The sequence below is a fragment of the Catharus ustulatus genome, chromosome 12, assembly GCF_009819885.2.
Source record: "Catharus ustulatus isolate bCatUst1 chromosome 12, bCatUst1.pri.v2, whole genome shotgun sequence".
NCBI lineage: Eukaryota > Metazoa > Chordata > Aves > Passeriformes > Turdidae > Catharus > Catharus ustulatus.
In genome coordinates this window covers 10,292,760-10,313,666 of record NC_046232.1, presented here as the reverse complement: position 1 = coordinate 10,313,666, position 20,907 = coordinate 10,292,760, and the positions used below count along the sequence as shown (strand labels likewise).

Below are 20,907 nucleotides of genomic sequence, written 5' to 3'. Positions count from 1 at the left end.
TGTTGGGGGATGCTGTCCTGTTACAGCAAATGCTTTCCTGCAGATGTGCATCCATTTTGCTTTGGCCTTGCTCACACCTCCTTAACATTTACTTTCTGGGGAGGTTTGAGTGATTGAGGGCCAAGGCCTGGCCCCATGCAGCTCTGCCATCTCCCTCGGTGGAGTCAGTATTTCACCCGTGCCAGCAGTGACAGAGACTGAATGTCAGAGTTGCAGGCACAAGCTTTCACAGAAATCAATTCTCACACACAGATTAATATTGGAAGTGCTTCTCTCTCACCTAATTGTTGGTCAGGCACGATAACCTGTGACTAATGGCCATCCATAGTTATACAGCATGGCCTGATCATAAAAATTTGCCATTAGTCTCTAACAAAAAAAAACATCTTAGGCTGTTAATTGACCAACATGTATTCCTGAGGAAATCAGAGTAATCACATGGATATTCAGAGCACAGAAAAGGAGGGTGCAGCTAGCTTGTGCATTGCTTTTATGATTCATCTGCTCTGATCTGCTTTTGATTATTTTTTTCTCATGTGAGGCCAGTATTGTAAATCAAAGATTTGATAAATAACCTTGTGCTTGAAGTGACCCAAACTGAAAGCCAGTTGCCACCTTTCTTCTCTTACTAGGCAGCCATCCATTTCTGTGCAGGAACAAACATATGTTAGAGGCTGTCAATACTGCTGCAGAGGCAAACCAGTGAGCTCATGGACTGCCTCTGCCAATGGCTAAGGTCAGCTACTGGAAAAAGTTACAAAACAGCTTTTACAGCCAGGTATGATCCTGCAGAAGGGCCTTCATTGAGAACTGCTATTCTTTGCTCATTTTTGTGCAGTGCAGTGACGCTCTGTCCTGGAAAACAGCTTCTCATTCTCCAAACAAGGATAGCAAGGTGTGTGCAGGTAGGTTTGGGGGTTAGGATTCATATTTTGGCCATTAAGCTTTTCTGTCATAAAATTCCTTTTATGTTGACAAATGGGGATCCTTGCTGAGAATGGTCAGGACAGCTTATCTGAGTGGTAGATTTTCTTCTCCTCCCCTACCCTTAAAGCTTTGCAGCAACACCCTTCCCCTACCCTCCCTGACATGAAGAGCAGAGGCACCAGTCTGGTAGGGAGGATGCAGTGCCAGCATTGCAGTCCAAGGAATTCCCAACCCTTACCTCAACATGGCACCTCTGCTCTGGTCAGCAGCCTTCACTGTAGGACACAGGCTGGGACCTAGTTACAATTTTAATCAGAAGAGCTCAGAAAAGTTATTAGTGACTGTAGGAGAAAAGCAAGTGAGGAGACCATAAATCAGGCCCTCAGATGAATTCAGAATGCACTAATAAAATCAGAGCTTCCAATAAATTTCATTTCAGGCAGAGTAGAAACAGTTTCTCAGTTGAGAGTTTGGGACAGATTATAATTTCAGATGTGTGTCAGGCCACTGCAGTATGCCTATGAAAATGTTTGCAAGCAGGCAGCAGTGGCTGGACCAGAGTCAGGCCCTCACACCAGCTGAACTTTAGTAGGGTTGAATAAAAAGGTGAGAATCTCTACTTCTCTGAACAAAGCTGAATCTAATTAAATATTTAATGTGGTTTTTTCCCCTCCCAAATCCTTTGCTTTCTTGCTCTTTCATACTGTGATATGATGACATTTGAACAACAAATGCAGTCTTGGTACGTTGGTCTCCTGGTAGTGCTTTTTATATGAAAAGCTTGCACATCCCAGCTGAAGTCCAGATGCTGCATTTATGAGGTATTTTGTCGTGATCAATTTTTAAAAAATATTTTTCCATGCCATGAAATTAATAGGCACCTAGGGAAATACCAACCAACTCTTCCTGACTCCTGCAAATACTAACCTTTCCCAGATGGGAAGGTATTTCTCTCTCCCTTTATTTACCTGCAAGATGTCCTTGCTAGTGCTCAGAATCACAGAGAGAGAAGGAAGCATTCAGAAGAAAACACTACAGAACACACCAGCTGCACTAAACCCACTGCATTCTGAGGAGCCATTTACTGCATAAACCCTGCATAATCTTCCCAGGGTCACAGAGTGAGTCATTAGCAAGACAGCACTAAGACAGAGGCATCCTGATTTCTCTAACTACTGTGATTACTTTAAGACCCCAATTTAAAAGGCCATAGGTTTGTTCTGGCAGTGCAGTCATAGAGATAACTACTCACAGCTTTACAAATTGGTTTTCTTGCAATCATATCACTGGCACAGGCTGCAGCCCTTTGTGTTTTGTCTGTGTTCTTTTCTACAAAACCCAAAGTAAGCCAGAGCTGAGCAGGAGCCTCTCCTCTGCCCTCCTGTGTCCACAGCTGCCCTGCCCCACATCCCACACTGCTGGGACCTCCCCTTGCTGGGTGACCCTGGCCACATCAAGCACCCTTCATGTGCCCCTTTATCACCTGTGACTTTGGATTGTTCTTCAAAAGAGACCTTAGGATGCTTAAAACCAACTGGCTGACCCAGGAAAGCACTGAAGGAGAAAAACTCTGTTGTTTTCTTGCTAAGCTTCTCCTTATTGCTGTAGTTCCCTTTCAGAATGGGGCTTCTGTAGGTGGCTGCTTTGGCATGCTCACTGGATACAAGCCATATCTGTTAGTAAATGGAGAGTTTTCTTGCACTTATTTTTCTAACAAATTCCTAATATTTATTTGCACGGACTTCTGTAGTGGTTGCACACACCATGTAGCCCATTGGGAGATGATGGTCTGGCTGCACCATCCAGCCACCACATCATGGTTAAGGGAAGGCTGGTTCAGTACAGACCAAACCACAGAACTCCAGAAAATGGTCACTTGGCACATTTTAGATAAAACAGAGACATTTTCTGAACAAAAAATTTCCCAGGATTTGTGCTGCAGTTGCACATTTACACATCACTAAAGCAGCTATTTGTAATTTTCTCATGATGACCTTTAATGCCTGGCTGGTGATGACTCAAGCAGGTGCAGCCCCTCCACAGAAGGAAAGCCTTTAGCCTCCGTGCCTGACACTGGCGTCAAAGGCACAGTTAAAGTGGGAAAGCAGCACATTATGAGAGCTGTATGTTTGATGATGCTTCTCATATATGAAGATTTCCAATGAAGAAAACCCCATAATAATAAAAAATAGACATTTTCCTTATTACTAAGAAAATATATATTGAGCCATTATAGCTTTGGAACTTTTTAAGCACTGTTTTTCTTTTTCCCTCAGAATTTTTTTTTTTTTGGGTAAGATATAGCTAGGTGCCATTGTAATGTTATAACATGCACAGCAATTTCAAATGATTGATACCTTGACACAATAATCTTGTAAAAAATCGTTTTTATCCACTATCTAAAAATCAACTTTTAATTAAAAGAATGTTGTATTTGTTTTCTGATACTAAATTACCTTGATTGTTCTAAAATTGTGTGGGATGTTGGCTCATACGAAATATGCAGCATCTATTTTTCTGCTGGGCTTTAACTGTCTGACAGTAAGTTTCAATTATTAATTGGAAGTATTTAGGAATGTCCCAGTATGTGAGTCAGCCATTAATTTGCCTGGGAATTAGTTCTGTCTTTTGTCATCTACATTGTAGAACACTTCTTTCAAAACTGTACAGTATTTGCACAAAATTGTTTTTTTTTTTACCTTAATAAGAAAGGTTTGCAGTAAGCAGAGCCCAGCTGAAACCTGGATGGAGCTGCAGGGATCAGCTGCAGTGCCTGGTGTCGGGGCTGTGTTTGCAGCCCTGCCTCTGTACCCAGCTCTGCCACCACAGGCTGGTTACTCTGACACTGTGTGTTACCTCAGGAGCCCGAAAGTCCCCGACACACCCAGGGACAGGGGACACCCAGGACCCTGGTGTGTGTCACCCCAGCTCCTCCTGCAGAGCTGCTGAAGGCAGGCAGAGATTCTCCCCTAGGGTAACCCCACAGCACATCTGCACTAATAATGGAATCACACACTCAGTACATGGGAATATTTTATTTTGACTTTACATGCGGTGTTAAAAACCCAAAGAACGTATTATTTACACATCCACAATACAAGTTTACAAGATATCTATACATGTTAAAGTACTCTATAGTAATAGAGCAGCTTCATTTAAGGGTTACTTTTTTATGCCGTACCATTAAAAAAGATACAATCTGCGTTTACCTTTGCACAAATGGATAAAGCATCTTTTATTATTAAATTAACAGAATAAGGACTAGGTTGAATGTTAGAAATTTCAACATAAATACTGAGAGAACTCACATTACCATCTACAAGGCAGCACAATGTTACAGGAGGTTATCAGGGTTCACATACATTTATCTTCCGGGTCACACAAGTCTGTATTAATATTTGTAAAGTGAATTCAGATCAGTTGGTGTCTTCTGACAACTGAATACATTTTAATAGTTATTAATCTGTAGTGTTTTAGTTGCAAGACAGAAGTGTTTAGGAAGAAAGATCATTGATTTTTGGATCCAGAGGTCTCAGGAAATAAATGTCCCTTACAGCCTTACAAGAAAAAAATGACTACTTCTATCCTTTATTCTTTGTTCTGTAACAGAGATCCAGTTTTTAGTGACTAACCTTTTCTCCCCTTTGAACACATAACATAAATCTCCACCGTCTCTGAAACCCATTGCAGTTATTTGTCCCACTAATTCATGAATATTCCTCTGCCATGGTTATTTCTATAGTTATGTTCAATAAACAATGTGGTAGTGTGTAGTTTGCAAGCTAAAATAGCCATCTGTGTTGAACATCAGCTGCAAGTGGATACTGTAAACCCTACTAAATAGCTTACACAACTTTAGCAGGTGTTCCATTACCCTAGAAACCTCATTTGATTTCACATTATAACTGTTTGATCCTTCAGAGAGCTGGAGTGGAATGTTTATCATGGTAAGGTGATTTAATGCTGCTGTCTTCTTGGATTGTAGGCTGCCTTTAGTTACCATTAATTATTCTTGCCTTTTATCTTTTATTTTTTTGGGTACTGTTGAGAGGTTTTACAACTGGCACTCAGGAGATATGTGCTATAGTGAGAACACTTGACAGATTTAATTTTTTTTTTAGTACTTTTATCATTTGCATGAATAAGGCACAAAATGCACAGATTCAGGTAAACTCACACATAATATTTACAGAATATTGTCATTACCTGCATGACTTTGGAAAAAAAACAAACCTTACTTTACACAACAAAAACAAATTGATTGCACTACTGTTGAGTTTTCACAGACTGCTTCTGCCAGGCCAATTAATGTTTCTCCTTTTTTATTGACAAGAGTCTATCAGTGTGTAGGGCGTTATTAAATGCAACAAAAACGTGACCTTCTGCAGTTACACAGGCGTTTGCCAGGTGAACTGACTGTTAGCTGCCCTCAGTGAGAACTACAGGGGCTCGAGTTCACAGTGGCCAGGTATTGGATGGAGGCACTGTGGAAACACAGCAAAACTCCCCCGTTCCAGCCCCAAACACTAGATTTGAAATGCACAGCTCTGAGCAATAGCAGCATACCAGAGTTATGAAGAGTTACACGCGTCTGCACTGGGACTGGGTGGCTCTGTGATCCAGGCGTTCCCCTCAGAGGCTGTCAGAGATGCGCAGTTCATCGGAGCTGGCTCCGAGCTGAGCCCAGCGGGCTGCACAAGGCAGAGTCATCTGTTCAGTCATGCTCAATGTAAACAATTCCATAGCATAAAAGATGCAATGGGAATCTAAGTACATCCTAGTGTGTACAGTACACACACACATCCACACACACGCACAGCTTTATCTGTGGCAAAAACAAAATGCCACACACATGGAGAGAAAAAAATAATGCTACAGTTGGGCCAGAGACTTAATTCCAGCAAATTGATTATTAACCCAGCTATTCATTGAGACATTACCATTTTCTGACATTTGTGCAAGAGGCAAGGTGAATGCATACATAGTAAAATGTTCACATTTAATGGGAATGACCACACTTAATGGCAGTCTAAAATGGAACCCATTTTTCAAGTATTTGCTTACTGGTTTTTTCCCAACAACTGTTTAGCTATTTAGAACAGTAACGTAGCCCCCACCCCATTGTGCTACATGTCTCCTTAGCTCCAAACAAAAGAAATGTAATGACCAGCACTTTCCTTTGTTTTTTGTTTTTTTTTTGTGTTTGCTTGTAGCAAGGACACGAAGCCTTGCTACAGCTACATGTGGCAAGACACAGATGTTGCTCAAGTAAAGACAGTTTCTTTGGCCACTTTTGTTCTCCTTAGTAACAAGCAAGTCTCTGCCTTATGTGTCTACCACAACATCATTTCACAACCTGTACAGGTCAATGCCACACTCATTTTAGCACAGACATGTCCTAGTAGCTGTATTTGTTCAGTGGTCTGACTGACGTCGTCTGAGGGACGAATGAGGGTTTTGGTGGCACGTCAGGTTTTAGGGAGGGTGTCCTCTTTACTCCTGTACGAGGCAGGGTGCCATTGCTCGTGTAGCTGCTTTGCCTGGACAAGGAAGGCTGGAGGTGAACGCTGACCGGCGTCCCTTGCATGTAGTCCATCTTTGTGCCTGCCGTGGGGGCCATGTACCCCCCACGATTAATACTTGGCTGTCTGGATAACAAAACACCATTTGGTGAGTTCAAGTTTTTAGGAAGGGCAGATATTGAGTGCCTCTGTGAAGAATTTTTATGATAACCCCTCTGCCTTTCCAAAGAGGTCATTGGTACTGCAGGAGTGGTGGGAACGTCCACTCGTTTTGTGGGACTGTTTCTCGGCAGGGTCGATGGAGGAGAGTATAAAGACGCCTCCCTGTTGGGAACCTTAGGTGGGATCTCAGACATATTGCCCATTGGATCCAGCATTAAAGTCTGGTGGGCCACTTGAATATCTCCCATAATTGCTTTGGGATTATTAGTAGTTTCATTTAAGTGTTTCAGAAAATCATTCAGGGTGTTCCTGGAATCAACAGATCTCCTGTGGTCTCTTTTGCTGGATGATTTTGTAAGTGGATGATCCATATGTTGCATCTTTTTGTCTGCCTTGTGTGCGTTAGAATTTGAGAAAGACGTATTGTAGTCATGGGTAGCATTGGGAAGAACAATAGCACTGGGAATATGTCCATGACTTAGAGGAGAGTGGGGTGGAGGACTAGAAGGAAAAAACTGAGGGCTTTTGAGTGGAGTTTCCTTTCGCGAAGCATTGAGGTTACCGTGCGCTTTGTCCGACTGACTTTTCATAGCCTGCAGAGTCTTTTGTTGAAGAACTGGTGTGGATTCAGGAGTTGGAAGTGCAGCTAATTCTGGAGGCTGGCCCCGGTGGTCCATCATCATGGACTTGGTGTCACCGTTTGGAGGCAATTCCTTTCTGCTGGTCAGCAGGTTTGTGTACAGTTTGGGTGAATCAATGTTCTGCTGATACTCCTTGACAGGACTGTCAAACAGCCCATTGAGTTTGGCAAAGCTCCCGCTGGAGTCAGTGCAGGACTGAGCGGATTCTGCATCTTTGTGGATTTTCCTGGATTTCCGTACGAAGAGATCCCGGTAGCAGTAAACGGCCACTCCCGCAATAAAGGCTCCCAGCACAAAAGCGGCAAAGACACAAGTGATTAGGACATTCATGTGAACCATTTGGTTGGACTCTCCTGATTGCACTTCCCACCTCACACCTGCAAAAGACAGGCAGGATATCATAAATCTACAGGTATTTCATACTGACACATTTCAGAAGGCAGCCTTCCTCATAGAAGTGTCTATCAAGTGTTTTTAAGTGCTCTGGCTGTGGTGTTGGTGTAACGTGGTAGGATCTTACAATCTACTGCACTGGTGAATGCAAATAATTTTATAAAAAATATAAAATGACTTTGTGTGCACTGACAAGGCTAAATGAAGACTGTCCATTTTTTCTGATAATGAGGAATGCTTGTTTCAGCTTCTCTCCTAGTATTAAGTTTTGTTTAGCCTATCCCCAAATTTCCTTTAAGGCTCACAAATAGGGGCCTTATGCTATTAACATTAATGATTTCTGCTGGAAAATTGAGGTTAGAAGGTCCTACTGGGCCAGACAGCAATTAATAACTCATGGATGGATTTCTCTCTCACTTTCCTGCCCAACTCATAAATCAGTATCAAAGGAGGGACAGGATTATGCAAATGTTGTGTAAAAATGTATAACATACATACTGCATTGTTACAGGCATTCTAATGTCATACAGTGGAAAACTTGTAAACTACTCCACTCCCAGGCTGCTAGTCCTGGAGTGGCACACCTGCACTCATTATACATGTCCAAGTTTGAAGATAATGTGATTCTGTTAGAGCACTGATTTTTATTTTTTACCAATAACGAAGATAAATATTTGCATAACATTATAAAAACAACTTAGGTTAAGTTATTAGAGAAGGTTAAAATTTAGAAACTTTTAGCTTAGACCAAGAAATTGAATACTTGATTAATTTTTTATTTGGGTATTAACAAGCTCCCTTTGATTTTTTTAGATTTTTTAAAGCAACCACAGACATCTTGCAGCTAAGACAATGTTAGTTTATAATGAAAGTAATTCTGTTGCTATCCCAGGAGATGTTAAAATGAAAGAGCAAGAGAGAAGGAACAGAGCCACTTTTTGTTAGAGGCAAGGCCTTTGAATATTGTTAATGTTCAGGGTTACAGGTTTTAATGGCACTGTGCAGAAGCAGAAGAAAAACATGAGTAAAGTTCACTAATGGCTATGACACAAAATGTGATTCAGAACCAAGAACAGATGATAATAAAAACTTAAAGCAAAACAGAAAATAACTGTAACAAATTAAAATGACAAATGCACGGCCATAATGGCTGATAGGAAACCTGATATGTTTTGGTGAATGGTAATAAAACAGAAATGGTTTTTGGCTGGTGAGATTTTTCAGTAAATACAGAATTGTGCAAACATGTCTGTCACCTTGCTGTGCTATGCACTGAGAGAGACTTGTGTTAAATTTTGGTTATGGGATTGGAAGCTCCTCGATTCTGTGGTTGACTGCAATAGTCCCATTGAATTAAAGTCTCAGTTGCCATAAGAGTCTAATCAAAGGTTCACTCAGCTGAAAGAATGGCTGGAGAAAGATGAACGACAGGCAGAATGGGTTTCCTGTTGTGCTCAGCTTAAAACCTCTGCATGTCTCAGTGTGTACTGAGATCATCTCTAAACTGATGCTCATCTCCAGAGGATAAAAATTCAGTGTTTTCTTACTCTGCCCCTTGTTCTTCAAGAACATGTTCCAGGGAAGCAGAGGCTGGGATATGCCCCACTGAACACATGGATCTCTCATGGAGCTCTGCTTTGTGTTCTGTTTTGCCACCACCCCCAACCCAAATGAAAAAAACCCCGAAAGATAAGCAACCATTCATGAGGACTAACAGCCTAAGCCAAACTAGACTGGATTGAAAACAATAAACAGAGGTGCAGATAGGTCTTGAAGACAATTTTTTTAATGTTTCCAGAACTGCCATTGATTTCAATGGGAGTTTTGGACCACCACAGGATTGAAAGGGTGAGCTTCTCTGTGTTTCCCGTTATAAGCTCTAAAAGTAGCACTTTGTCCATGGGATAAGTAGGTATGAAAAACATGATTGCACTGTCTGCATACTCACAGGAAATGGGTGTAAAATAGAGCCCAACAATCATGGCTGTCACATTTAACTTAAGCCTTAGACAATGCTGAGACTATCAGGTTTCCATTCAGCTGCAATGTATTCCCTGGTAAGGCCTTACCCTTTGGGACACCTGATAATGGATCAGAATAATCAGAAGTGTTTGGGTCATCTTGAACTACAAATTTCCGAGAGCCAGTCACTTTAGGTTTCCAGGAACCAATCACTTTAGGTGATATAACTGGGATACTTGCCATTGTGGTAATGGAAGCTGAGGAGAACTCCATGTCTGTGGTGGCAAACAGATTTTTATTAATGTGTTTCATGGCACATCTAAGCTATAGCTGGACACAGTATTTTATGGGAGTTACATGTCAGAGCAAATTGTGATCCCCCCCTACACTCTGCAGAAGTACAGATGGCTGATTAAAATCAATTACTTCAAAACTGGAAGTATGAAAATAGTACATTTACACTTCAACAGCTGCTAGCCAAAAAGCCAGAGAAGTCAACCGTGAAAGCAGTGCAAAAGTTAAAGTAAGCAACTGTGGGGATGAAAAGCACAACTTGGTCTACTTAATTGCTATATTCTTCACTGGAGACAACATACTTGGCTGCCTTTTAAACATGTTAAAAAAAAAAGAAGTTACTTGGAACAATACACAGTCATGACAGGTTATGCCTGAGAAACCAGATCAGCTCCATTACTGCTATTATGGTATACCAGGAACTGCTGAATGAGCCATTTCTGCAGGTGGGGATAAAAGGAATGTTTTTAACCCCTATTTTGTAATGGTTCCTAAGGAACAATGCTGCAGAGGTTCTGGCTCCTCTGCAATATGTTTGCTGAACAGACCCACCACAGCCTACGTGAAAATGCACAGAGGAGGAAACTCATCAGATTGGGTTTGCAGTTCAGTCTCATTTGCACCCTGGAGTATTTTGTGTTCACTGCCCCAGTAGGTTTAGGCGGGAAGGTCTGCGGCTCGAGAGCAGACTTGAGAAATGTACTTCAAAAGCACACTCACTCAGGACTTGAAAATAAGGTTCAATTGTATCTGTGTCATAAAATATCACTTTGAAAATTCAGTAGATAAACACTCATAAAGCCAGGCAGCATTTCTGTGTGACAGTTTTGTTTTGTTTTTCCTTAAGTGAGTCTCTAGCTTGCATTGTGGGTAAATAGATCTGGAAAATATTTGTCTCAAATGTTACTTCTTGTCAAGTTACAGAAGTGAAAATGTCAGAAACCAAACCACAAATAATGTTCTTGTTGCACTCTTACAAATTTAACATACAAATAGATTATTGTCCTATTTGTCAGTCAGAAATGTGCCCTTGGTTTGAAAGCAAAGACCCAAGTTCCAAAAGCAAAGACTGGAAAATAAGGGCTGAGTCTTGCTCCTGTTGAAGTCAACACAGGTTCTGCTCTTGAGTTCAACAGAGGAGCACTGGCTGTCCCTGAACACCAGGGGCTGGTGGTGAACACTTTATTAGAAAAATCACTGGGGGAGAAAAGTCCATCTGACAACAATGCACAACATTTTTTCTAAGCCACTTTTGTCTACACAATTTCTTATTCAGCTACACAGTTCGTGATGTTAAATTTTTTTCCATTAGCATCAACTACTTTAAAGCATTTCAAAAATAAAGAAATACACATTTTAGAAAATGCGTATTTGAGCAAAAAGCTTGCTGGGAAAGAAGGAGAAGAGAAAAGGAGAGGTAAGGAGGAAGATGATGAAGTTCTGCCATTCATCTACTAGAGATGACCAAGAGGGGCATTCACAAACACATGGCTGGGGATCAAGAGTAAAGCTTAGTGGACTTCGTGCAGTGAAGATGTCATCTATGTTAATCAGGCTCTTTAATAAAAGATGTCTCAATAAATAATGAGCTGTTAACATGCGGCTACACAGGGTGAAGTGCTGAGTGAGAAGAGTCTGACTATCTTTACCATCAGTGGGAACATGAGTAAAAGCACAAAAATGGAGGATTGCCAACTGTGCAAAAGGAAGGAAAAAAGGGCTGAAAATGCTGAACTGAAGGAAAGTAAAGGTCATTAATTCAAAAAAATTAAAAAAAACTAACCAGATGTTGGGTCGCCAAATATTTTGTAATCTGGTGTAGCTGTAGTAGGCAAAATTTCTAAAAGAATTAAAGGAACAAGTAATCAGTAAAAAGTAACAGAAAGAAAGCAAAAGATCTCAAACCTGAGTAATGGAAAATAAAAACTAAAATATCACTGTTCAAAAAATAAATTCTTCAATACTTTGCTGTAGACCCCAAATAGCTGTAAACTGGTGAAGGAAAGAGAAAAACTCTGCCACCCAGGACTAAAAAGCTCAGCTTTGTGAACATTCACAGTAACACCAGGTGATGTGTTCATCATGTTACTGAAAAGCTCATCAGAAATTTAACATCCACAGTGAGGTGTGGCCACAGACTATGGTGAGACATTCCAAAGGAGCAGCAGTGACTGTGCCTTACCATGGCAGTCCCCAAGCTGTGCTGTGTTGCCATATTCCACATCTTGTAGGTATCCTCCAGTGCTGTGGTTGTATGAAACAAACAAAGAGAACCTGCAATTAACAGTATTAGTAAGGATATAAATGGAGTTTGTTTTGGTTTTTTTTTTCTGGAAGCAGCAGATGGAAACATACACAACAGACAGTGTATGGCCCAAAGGATTGTACAAAATGTACAGGATAGTCCAGCTTTAAAACTGTGTGTGCCTATGCCAGGAAATAGAAGGAAAAAAAATCCCTTTTTTTTAGCAACTACATCATGTCTTCTCCACTGGGCATGCTCTTGGGTTTAGATACAACCATCCAATTATACCAGTTAAAGTTTGCACTGGCCTGCTACAAAGGCCTCTTTTTAAGATACAGCTGCTAGTGCACCATATATTACAGACTTGATTTGTGCAAAATGCCTTTGGTATGCATATATAACACCCCAGCTCCAGTGCAGAGGCACAACCTTGCTCTTCCCACTGTGAATCCTGTGCTTTCATATTTGCAAATTGCCTGTGCCTGACCATGAGCATGCCTGGGAGGGGGATACTGCGTCCTGTCCTCTTGGAGCTGCTCAGGTTTGCATGCTGCAATTGCTTGCCTTCCTGTTTCAACTGCTCTTCCTACAGGTCTGCCTGTCCTCCTACACATGGAAAACTCCCACTGAAAGCAAGTCTTCACCCTGAGGTTCCAGAATTAGGCCAGACTTAGCATTCTGTTCTCTTACACATACAGTGCATTGAAAAAAATTCTTAAAAAAAACCAGAGATTTAGTGACTGTGTGCAAGGGCAGAGGCACAGGACATGAGCTCGTGGGGTCTGTGAAGCACATTTAGAGATGCTGGCCTAACTTAAGGAGTACTTACAGCATGCCTGGTGTCACTCTTCCACACGCCTCATGGTCTAACCAGCCACAGTACGGGTCCCGTGAAGCAATACATGCCCTTGCAAGAGAAAAACCCCACAAAATCATGCATTTTTTACTTCCTTCCTAAGAAATGCTGGTGCCCTTGCTTTAGGGGCAGTTCAGGAACGGAGCCGTACTTTTTACATGAGCCGTGGCGCTCGCAGCGACTCAGGGGAATTCTAACGACGCAGCTGGAGAATGCCACGAACAGAGCGTGGTGGTCTCTGTCCATCTGGAGGGAAATGACTCTTCTGTCCTCCTCGCTTTCTGCATTACACCTGGTCAGCAAAAACAAGGGCAGGTCACTGCTTTAGTGACTGTACTACTTTGTGCAGTGAACATTTCATGTATTGTCTGTGTAGCTACCGAACAGAAACTTTTCATACACATAAATGTAACCTACTGCTCTTCACTGAGACATTGCTAAACAAACCTCTGGCTTCTGGCTCCTGCTAACAGCTAAGTGAGAAGTTTGCTACATAGGAAAAAAAAAATCCAAATCCATTTTCTTTGTTGTTTCAGTCAGCATAAATATCATAAGACAGCAAAAGAGGAATCCTATATTGGATGGTTGGAGAGTCTAATTGGAATGCTTCCACTCCCAAATTCTTTGTGCCAAAAAATAAACAAGTTTAAAATGATCAGATATAGGTTATACACTATCAGCCACTCCTGAGCAACCCTCAAGATAAGCACAGATCATTTCTTTTTAACATCACCAAATACTTCTGACGTTTCAGAAGTATTTGCAGGAGAATTAGACCATGTCACTGACGTCACTGGAGTGGAATTAGGTTGTTCATTCAACCCATGCAAAATGGCAAGTGACCAAATACTTTCAGGTTATTCAATATGAGGAACGCGATGAAATTAAAAACAAGCAGTGATGTTGGTGATAATGAGCTAGTTTACCACAATCTTTTTTAGCTAGGTACCAAGGACTAGATGAAGAGCTTAGATGTTCTGGTAATACTTACTTTGCATGATTATATGCTTCAATCTCTTCCAGTAATATGCTGTCATTCAGAGAAAAAGGCCTGGTCTTTGCCAAGATTTTAAGTACTACTCCTGCTTCGGAGCCAACAAATATGACTGTGTAGTTCTGGTAGGGTCCAGCAGCGTGGTCTACAGCAATTGCTGTCAATCTGTATCTAGCAAGACCAGAAGGCACATCATTATCAGCAAGTTTTCTTGTTTTCCTTTTCACAGGTGTTACTTTGGAACTGTCATACCTGACACGTGTTTTGGTAAACCAGGGCTCCTCAGTGACTGAGGGAACAGCTGAGTCCATCAAAGGATGAGATTTGATGAAGGAGAGTGTTTCATCTGGGAAGTCAATGGAGGTTTTGTAAGCCTCTGCTAGGCCGTGTTTTGCACAGCAGCCAGGCCTGAAATGAGAACAATATTTTTCCCTCTTGATATTTTAGTTAATGAGAGAAGGCAGCCAGTTAATGAGCATCCTTATGGCTGAGGTGTCAAGCTCTGCTTTGGGTTTTACCCAACAAGGCACTCAAGAGTGCAGCTGATTTAAGGTAGCTCTTTACAGGGACCATGTTATGACATCAGGAGTAAGAACCTTTTACCTTGGCTTTGGTACTTTGTCTTCAGGAACAGCTGTCCAAACAGAGTCAGGAGTCTTTTGTTCTTTAAATCTCCCTTTGAAGACTTTCTCAATGTCATCCATGCTGAAAGCACACACTGCTGAACCAGGGATGCTGTAAAATTTGAAAAGTAGTTTCAACAACCTGGATTACAAGGCACCAATCTCAGCGTAAGAGAGAACCCCGAGATCTGCCTTTGATGAAAGGTTGCTCATCTCTTACCTGTTGAGCTGTGTGGTAAATACACCCACAACAGTGGGCACTCCATTGATTTCTATGATGTCTGTGATAGACTGCAGAACATCAAAGTAGAAGAATGAATCCCCAGGAACTGAGCAGTTGAGCCGAGCTTTCAGAAAGGATGTCCAGTGCTTCTCCAGGACCCTTTGGGAGCCCCCCATGTCGTTTTTGCAGATGCGTGCCACACGGGAATACACAGCCTGCAAAAGGCAAAAAGACAGAAAAAGGGAGAGAGGCTTGAGAGATGCAATGGAAACAGTGCTTGTTTCTGAGCTCTTAATAAAACACCAAGATAATGCTGTTAATAGGAAGCTGCACAGAGAAGATGAAAGCAAATGATGTTCAGGTCGTAATGCACAGGCATCATAATGTATCACTGAGCAAACGCATCTCCACAGCTTGCTCCCACCCTTTTTGCCTTCCAAATCATATTGTTAATGAGATTTAAAGACTTCAATTAACCATGTGTAAGGGATTTAATAATTTATTGTAGAATATCCTTCCATGGTGAGGCATGAGTATTATACTTTGTACTGGCATGACTGAATTATTCAATATCCAGGGACATTGGAGAAACTTCTTTGAAACTCTTCTTTTGTGTTGTTTTCTTTTGTTTCTTTAATAAGCATGAAAACACCCTCAGCTTTTCCAGTACTTGGCACAAGAGTTAAGGCAACAGCACCACTAAGGCAACAGCACATGGAAAGACACCTGTAGCGAGCTCACTAACAGCGAGGCCCAGAGAACAGAAACAGCTTTTTGGTTGAAGAATGCACTGCTCTAGTTCTCTTTTTCTGCCCTCCCTGTAAATTATAACCGTGGTAAAACTGTGCAAGCTTTGTCCTAGTTCCTCCTTCACATTATGAGCTGTGCTAGTTCCTGATGCTGTTTTAGGATGAGCTCTTTCTGCTATGACTCAAAGCTCATGGTGACGATACTGACCTTGCCTAAAGTGTTGTGCTCTACAGCAATTTCTCGGAAGAAGAAATAAACGTAGTTCCCATATTCTATGGCATGGAGGAAGTGTGGTTCTGTAAGAAAGAGCAAGGAGCAGTTACTTCAAGAACTGCTCAATGGGCACAGAACAGTGACACTGTGAGACTTGGCAGCTCCTCCCCAGGTCCCCACAGCCAATGTGAGCTACAGTCTTCCAGATACTTTAGGATGTCCAAACACAGGTGCACTGGAGTTTAAACGAACTTAAAGTCTTTAGCATTGGCTAAATGGCCCCACAGAAACTGTATTTCAAATAAGGTATTTTGTTACTGCACATTCATTTATTGAAGCATTTAACAAAAATTTTGTCTTTTTTTTTCATTAAGCAAATTTTTAATATTCCAAAAGCCTCATACATGCTGACATTGTAGCATATGTGTAAACCAGGCTGGCTGTGAATAACCTGACCTTCTGTGCCACTGAAATGACATTTGCCATGTGTATGGGAAAATGCTCCCCAAATTACCTTTTATCCATTTGGAGTCATACTTTATTGTTCTTAAGGCAGATCCATCCCCCATGCTGCGATAAATAACAGCATCACTTGCCAGGAAATCTGCTACTGTTGCCGAATACAATTTTCCATCTAAAATGGAAGTTGAAGACATGGTATTAAGAGGCCTTTAATAATCCAGAGAATCCTGACTAGCCTGTATTTTTCCCCATTTCTTTACTGTCACACTTCCCCAGACTGCTGTAACCTATTTATTAACAGGTCAGCTTCTAATCCTTTGGAGGCCCCTTAAAAAATTTAAGAGCAGGGGCACCATGACACCTTTAGCTTTCCTGTGCTTGCTTTAAAAGCTCTCTGTCTCCTTTGGTGTCATTAATCATTTAGACTCATTACAAGTAAAAGTTCTTACCAGCAAAGAGGGCGACATTGGTTTGTCTGGCATCAAATGGGCATCTTGCCAAACCACTAATTTCCTCCCCATCATACTCTAATGTATTCAACTAGAGAAGAAAAATAAATGGGTGATAGTGTCATTTCTATTTTGTGCACTGGCACAAAAGCAAAACATTGTCTTTCCACAAAACTTAATTCAGCACATTGGCTTCTGTCTGGTTTTATTTCACCTTGAAGCACTCTCCAGGCACACTGGATGTATTTGCTATGGCATAACCAGTGCAAGCAGAACCAGTAACAGATTAATGACATCTTCAGTTCTCTTACCCGATAGTATCTGCACATGGGGTTAAATGCATTTGTTCCACACACAAATACCATCTCATCATTTCTTGGAACAAAGACTTTAATGAAGTTATGGCATTCATCCTGAAAAGAGAGTGAGATGTATTAATCACAAACTCCATGTATATAATAAATATTAGTGGCATTTTTCTGTAGTGTCCTAAACTTACTTTATGTTTGCCTTTCATAGCACAGTTCTCTCTGTCCTGCTGCTTTGATCTCCATGTTAATTTCTGTTAAAGCAGACCAGAAAGGAACATTTGAATTCCTTGTCACAGCAAATTCTTTTAAAGAAACCATTAAAACCAAAGAAAACATCTCTCCTTTTCCAGGCATCTACTCACCTTGCTTGGGATAACTTCTGATTTTGGAACTTCATTTAAGTTTACAGTGTAAACCTGGTCCCTGTTTGCAGAGTAAAAAGACAGCAGTAAATTCATTAATTCTGTGCCTCTTTATTTGATAAGATAAATCTATTTTCAGAATGAAATGCTAATGGATTTTCTGTGTTCGGTGCAAATGGGAGAAGGTTGTTCATGGGTAACATGGAGTGGCTTTGATTTTCATTGGTGTGGTCCTGAGACAGCACCTGCAGTCTGTCCATCCCTGTCTGCCCATTCTGCTGAGGACTAACCTGGTCTGTAAAAATGCAAGTGTGTAATCCTCACTTCCTACAGCCCTGACGTGTCAGTCCAAGTTTAAAATGATCAGGAGAGGTTTTTATCAGGCAGGGCAGTAATATAAAAGAGGGAAAAAAGCATTTGATCATTGGTTTAAGCTTAACTACAGTAACTGCAGCCTTCAAATCCAATTTTCATGCACTGGCCATAGATATGGTATATTTCTCTGGGAAATTCTGCCCCCATTCTAATTTTTATCATATTCCGCACATTTTTCTAAATGAATTTTACACATAAATGCAAAACCAGAAGAGAAAAGAATTTTAATCTAATGAACTGAGTGAAGGAAAATTACCTGCCAGTGATATAAAGTGTGTCTCGAATTTTCAACATTAGTTGGAAGTCCAGTCTGTGCTGAGATTCATTGCCTGAAGGGCGTCCTCTAAATACTGGATATTGCCTTGAATCTGCAAGTAAAAATGGGCTACACCATCACTCAGGATTATAGAGCTAAAGAATCAATATATGGCATTGATTAGCTGTATATACTAGGTGTAGAAGGGTTTAAACTAAATTCCTTGAGTAATGTCTTGAATATAAATGAGGAAAAGATGGCTAATGTCAGCAAATGTTCTTTTTCCTGAAGTTATTGCTGTATTTCTGATTGCTTTTTTAAGAAAATGATTAAGTGTTCTATTAAAGATACAAAGCCAGTAAACACATTTCAATTTGAAAGGAATCAGATTTTTTTTAAAATTTCCTGTGGGGGGGTGGGGCAAGGAAAAGAAAATCAACCTTAGAACTTTTTCCCTGGTGTTTAGCAGATGACTTACAGTGGTAGTCCACAACATTGATGGGGTCCTCGTCTTCGGGGAAGCTGACGGCGCGGCAGCGGGACAGGCTCAGCAGCGTCACCAAGGCACAGAGCACGGGGAGCCTCATGGCTGGGCACAGGCGACAGCACTGCTCAACTACCTGTGGGACAGGGACACAGCGTGAGCCTGCAGCAGCACGGGACACCCACACCACTTCCTGCTGCTCCAGAGGGGTTTGTTTGGATTTGAGCACTGGCAGCAGGAGACATTGATGGGAAACTGCTGCGTGCCACAGCCCTGCTCCAAGCTGCTCTGAAACATATTGGTGTTTGCTAATTTCTAGTGGATTTACGGGTATTTCTGAAGAAGCTGATGACTGTCAGCCCATTTAATTCACAGAATCAGAAATAGTACATACAGGCTGCTGACCTGGCAAGAAAAATTGCCAAATTTGGGATTAGAATTTTAATTAAACTGCAATCTTTTTCCATCCCCTCAATCACCAAATGTCATCCAACACAAACCCTTTTCCCATAAAGGACCTAAATCTCATTCACAAAACGTCATGACACACACAGTGTGTCTGAACATCCGTGCTCTGTTTTAATGCCACTGCTGGTTCCCAGGCTGTGCCATCACAGCACTCAGTCCCATGTGCCATTGTCACAGACCTATGCCCAGGAGCAGGCACCTGACACTTCGCCTTGGTGCAGTGATTTACACATGTGAACGCAAAAGGCTGCCCCTGCAGTGTGACAGTGTTGTCACACATTTCACAAGGGTGGCAAGAGGCTCAAATGGGGATGCAATGTTGAGCCACTTTCCCCCTCCTTCTGTTTCCTACTGCTGAAGGCTTCAGAGGCTTTCACCTGGGGGTCGTGTGTGTGTGCTCTGTAGATCAGAGAGCAGAGATCATGACAGCACTACAACATTATACAACAAAGCTTTTAAGAGGGGAAGGGAAACATAACTTCTTCAATTAAACCACAGGGATATTTTAGTGAGCAGAATGTAACTACTCAAGTTGCAATTTGGGTAGGATGCAAGAAAACACATCTCAAAGTGAAATGTGATCCTTAATGACTGCAAGTGGACTGGGCAGGGGTCATATTTCTCATTAGAAACCTGGCAAATGCAGTATTATTCCCTCCTCCAACCTTTTGGAGGCATTCATTCAGCCCCAACTCACAGGTCAGAGCTCTGAGTCATCAGCTCAGTGCCTTGCAGTTGCTGAAATTGGTTATTAAACGCTTTGTCTAAACAGAAAAAAAAGGAGAAACCTTTCCATTTTAATGTTTCAAGACTTTCAGTGAGAAGAACATGGTGCCAACACAAAGTGCCAGATCTGATCCAGCAAAGCACAAAAGTATTAATCATTTAATAATTTGAAAAGCAATTAAAAAACCCTTCATAACAACACTTAGCCTTAATGCTTATGGGGGACGAAAATGCTGTATTTGTTAATTGATACTATGGCTGGCTAGGGGAAGGGCTTCCTCCTTCCAGAGGCTGCTGAGCTGTCAGTTGACCAGCTGAAAGGCTGGGAACATTTGGGGATGGGGGTGGGGGTGTTGTCTGGATGCTTGCCCATTACAGCCTGACCTGGAAAGAAGCATTTCCCACTGTTAATGATATTTCTGTATCTCAGTCCACCAGTCCAGAACGAATGGGCTGTGCTCTTAGTCAAGATTGATGAGTGCAGTGGTTAATAAACACTAATGATTCCTGGCACTTTCCCTCTGCTCTTCCTTGTCCTGACATGGCCTCTTCAGCTGAAGCATCTTGCGTTAAATTACTAATGAGCAAACTTAAAACAAACTGGAATTAATAAAGTTAGTCAAATTAGTTCTTTCTTGTGAAAGCACCATTAGAGCAAAGTCCTGCAGCACTGTGGCTCCCAGACACAATAACAAATCATTAATGCTTACACAATCTCTTTTTTTTGGGCTTTTTGTAAGGAAAAACAGGCTCCAAATATCCAGCCCACTCCTTTTCCAGTGAAAGAGAATGGAGAGACACATAAACTGCATGTTGAGTCGGTGCACAGCAACATCTATAAGGTGCTTAGTAAAAGTCCTCCCTGAAGCCTTGTTTTCTTGGAGAACAAATGAATACAAATTGCCAAAGAGCAAGAAGCTCTCCCAGACATGTAGGCTGCAGTCAGCACAGGAGATGAGGCTGCTTGTGGCCCACAGCATGACTCAAAGAGACCCTGGCCTGGCTTCAAATTGCACACAACTTGCAAACTGTCCAAGTTCCACCTGTACCAAGCAGGGGCATGTAATAGGAAGTCTCTTTTTCCTTCCAGTGCTCCATCTGGGAAGAACTGACTGGGGCAACAATTACAAAACTTCCGTGTAACCTGCCTTACAGAGGCAGATACTGATTTCTGGACTCCAGGAAATGACTACAGAAAAAAGGCAATTT

At 41.5% G+C, this 20,907-nt stretch overlaps 1 protein-coding gene across 7 annotated transcripts in view; it reads right to left on the bottom strand.

The window, feature by feature from the left end:
• Window positions 1-3,947: 3,947 nt before the first annotated feature.
• SEMA6D (semaphorin 6D) overlaps window positions 3,948-20,907 on the bottom strand; it is a 31,266-nt gene continuing 14,306 nt past the window's right edge. For 2 of the 7 annotated variants that reach the window (XM_033070426.1, XM_033070425.1), the window contains exons 2-19: window positions 18,499-18,640; window positions 18,021-18,132; window positions 17,390-17,450; window positions 17,216-17,278; window positions 17,028-17,129; window positions 16,717-16,807; window positions 16,320-16,439; window positions 15,800-15,888; window positions 14,840-15,057; window positions 14,600-14,731; window positions 14,249-14,404; window positions 13,994-14,167; window positions 13,154-13,294; window positions 12,976-13,053; window positions 12,084-12,175; window positions 11,685-11,741; window positions 9,715-9,882; window positions 3,948-7,629 (exon numbers count right to left, since the gene is read on the bottom strand). In XM_033070426.1, coding sequence (XP_032926317.1) covers window positions 6,326-7,629; window positions 9,715-9,882; window positions 11,685-11,741; window positions 12,084-12,175; window positions 12,976-13,053; window positions 13,154-13,294; window positions 13,994-14,167; window positions 14,249-14,404; window positions 14,600-14,731; window positions 14,840-15,057; window positions 15,800-15,888; window positions 16,320-16,439; window positions 16,717-16,807; window positions 17,028-17,129; window positions 17,216-17,278; window positions 17,390-17,450; window positions 18,021-18,132; window positions 18,499-18,607 — 3,267 coding nt within the window. In that variant the 5' untranslated portion in view covers window positions 18,608-18,640 and the 3' untranslated portion in view covers window positions 3,948-6,325. The remainder of the gene's footprint in view (window positions 7,630-9,714; window positions 9,883-11,684; window positions 11,742-12,083; window positions 12,176-12,975; window positions 13,054-13,153; window positions 13,295-13,993; window positions 14,168-14,248; window positions 14,405-14,599; window positions 14,732-14,839; window positions 15,058-15,799; window positions 15,889-16,319; window positions 16,440-16,716; window positions 16,808-17,027; window positions 17,130-17,215; window positions 17,279-17,389; window positions 17,451-18,020; window positions 18,133-18,498; window positions 18,641-20,907) is intronic. The other 5 variants (XM_033070427.1, XM_033070428.1, XM_033070430.1 and 2 more) reach the window with 5 other exon arrangements.